Genomic DNA, 2,500 nt, shown 5'->3' with positions numbered 1-2,500 from the left:
TCTATACCTATCTAGATACCGGTCTGTCTGTCTCTCTGTGTTGTGTAGGTTGTAATGTGTGTGTGTGTGTGTAGGCTCCATGTTGAAAGTGAACCCTGAGGAGCGTCTCTCCATCACTGAACTGGTCAATCAGCTGCAGGAAATCGCAGCTGCCCGTAACGTCAACCCTAAATCCCCCATTACCGAGGTAACCGTACACACACACACACACTCACGCACACGCACACGCACACGCACACGCAGCATCTTTGTTTAAAGTGTTACACACTGCAGTTGCACACTGTGTAACCATACTTCTCTCTCACTTCTCTCCTCTCATCCCTTTTTTATTTTTTTGTTTTCTAAATGTTTAGGGTTTTTTTCCTCCTTTTTCTTTTCCCTCTTCTCTTCTCTTCTCTTCTCTTCTCTTCTCTTCTCTTCTCTTCTCTACTCTCTTTCTTCAGAGAGATTCTTATTCAGAGAGAAGTGGAGGAGATGGAGCTGGTGTGAGCTAAATGAGGCTTTATTGGGGAAACAAACCCTTCATTTAGAAACACACACACACACACACACACACACACACACCCTTTAGCCCTTTAGTTACACAGACTTTTTCATCATTATATCTGTGTGTGTGGTGTGTAGTGTATATGTATTTGGTTCTTATGGTGTGTGTGTGTGTGTGTGTTTGGGTTGATCCAATTTGCACAGTAAGACAGATGAAGAGAAAGGAAGAGAGAGAGAGGGAGAGAGACGCACACACACACAGGGGGCGAGTGAGAGCAAGCCAAATGTGTGTGTGTCTGTGTATATCGTGTAGTGTGTGTTCTAGTCAGCACTTCATCTCGTGAGCATCTGCCTCCTCTCTCTCTCTCTCTCTCTCTCTCTCTCTCTCTCACACACACACACACACACACACACACACACACACACAGTCCCTCTGTCTCTCAGAAGTCTCCGTGTGTGTGTGTGTGTGTGTGTGAAGTCTCGATGAGTGTGTTGAGTGTGTACGAGTGTGTGAGACGCTTCTCTGACGGTTATGTTCCTCTGCAGCTGCTGGAACAGAACGGAGGATTCGGCAGCAACGTCGCACCAACGCTCACACACACCAACAACACACACCCCGCAGGTGAGCAGCATCTGTCCCTGTGTCTGTCCCTGTGTCTGTTTGTCTGTGTGTGTCTCTGTCTGTGTGTGTCTCTGTCTGTGTGTGTCTCTGTCTGTGTGTGTCTCTGTCTGTGTGTGTCTGTTTGTGTTTGTCTGTGTCTGTCTGTCTGTGTGTGTCTGTGTCCGTGTGTGTGTCCGTGTCTGTGTGTTTTTACAGTACCAGTGTTTGTCTGTTTGTCTGTTTTTGTTTGTCTGTTTATATAATTGATAGAAATGTCTCTCTCTTTCTTACATTGTCTTATTGTCCATCATACATAACCTAAGTGTGTGTGTGTGTGTGTGTGTGTAGAGCATGATTTACTTAGTGACATGCTCTAAGAGGATTGATCATGTTCACCATCTGCTGTGATTCCTGTAACACTGAACCCTGTGTGTGTGTGTGTGTGTGTGTGTGTGTGTGTGTGTGTGTGTGTGTGTGTGTGTGTGTGTGTGTGTGTGTGTGTGTGTGTGTGTGTGTGTGTGCAGGTGTGTATGGTGCTGATCCTGACCAGGGTATGGGAGGTTTCCTGGACATCCTTAAAGGAGGAACAGAGCGCTTTTTGACCAACATCAAAGACACATCCTCTAAAGTTATCCAGTCTGTGGCCAGGTGGGACACACACACACACACACACACACACACACACACACACACACACACACACACAAAAAAACGTTTATTTAATCATTAATGACCTTGTGACACTCGAACACCACCTAGTAAACATTTTAATACTGTTTCATAATTTTTCTGTTTCATAATCTGATTTAGTACACACACACACACACACACACACACACACACACACACACACTTCACATGCATACATACTCTCATAACTCTTATAAAGCTATACAACATAGCCCCGGCCACTCCAGCATGGTGTGTGTGTGTGTGTGTGTGTGTGTGTGTGTGTTTGCTCTGAGCTGCTGTAGCGCCTCCTCAGTACCATTTCTGGGCCTACTGTTCTCATTTGAAGGCTCTAGAATGTCCAGGGTGGTTTTTTGGATCCTGAGTTAAAACACCCTCATCGTTATGAACACATTTTAACAGCCATGAGTTCATATGAGAAAGTGAGAAAGTGATGTCTTTGTTCCTTGGATGTTTGCGGTTATCATTTAAAACACTGGCGGGAGACGGGTTATACACCGCGATATTGCAACACTTTATTTGTTCTTGCGATTAAAAATATTCAAATGATAGCAGCTCTATAGAGGAGATGTACACCGACACTGACCAGGAGCTCAGGAGTTCAGGAGCTTCCAGCACTCGAGCTCTTAAACACCTCTCCCTACAGTCTAATAGTGTGATTTAGTATTATTATTATTATTATTATTATAGATATACTGACCCCCCCCAACCCGGCAAGTCCGT

The 2,500-nt window shown here is 44.8% G+C and overlaps 1 protein-coding gene across 2 annotated transcripts in view; it reads left to right on the top strand.

The window, feature by feature from the left end:
- gak (cyclin G associated kinase) overlaps positions 1-2,500 on the top strand; it is a 28,113-nt gene that overhangs the window by 8,510 nt on the left and 17,103 nt on the right. For both annotated transcript variants that reach the window (XM_083527187.1, XM_083527188.1), the window contains exons 9-11: positions 75-187; positions 1,033-1,108; positions 1,612-1,735. In XM_083527187.1, the coding sequence (XP_083383313.1) occupies positions 75-187; positions 1,033-1,108; positions 1,612-1,735 (313 nt within the window). The remainder of the gene's footprint in view (positions 1-74; positions 188-1,032; positions 1,109-1,611; positions 1,736-2,500) is intronic.

This window comes from Silurus aristotelis, assembly GCF_946808225.1.
Source record: "Silurus aristotelis genome assembly, chromosome: 23".
In the NCBI taxonomy this organism is placed as follows: Eukaryota; Metazoa; Chordata; class Actinopteri; order Siluriformes; family Siluridae; genus Silurus; species Silurus aristotelis.
Note: the sequence above shows the minus strand (reverse complement) of the source record. Positions and strands in the feature narration are given on the sequence as shown.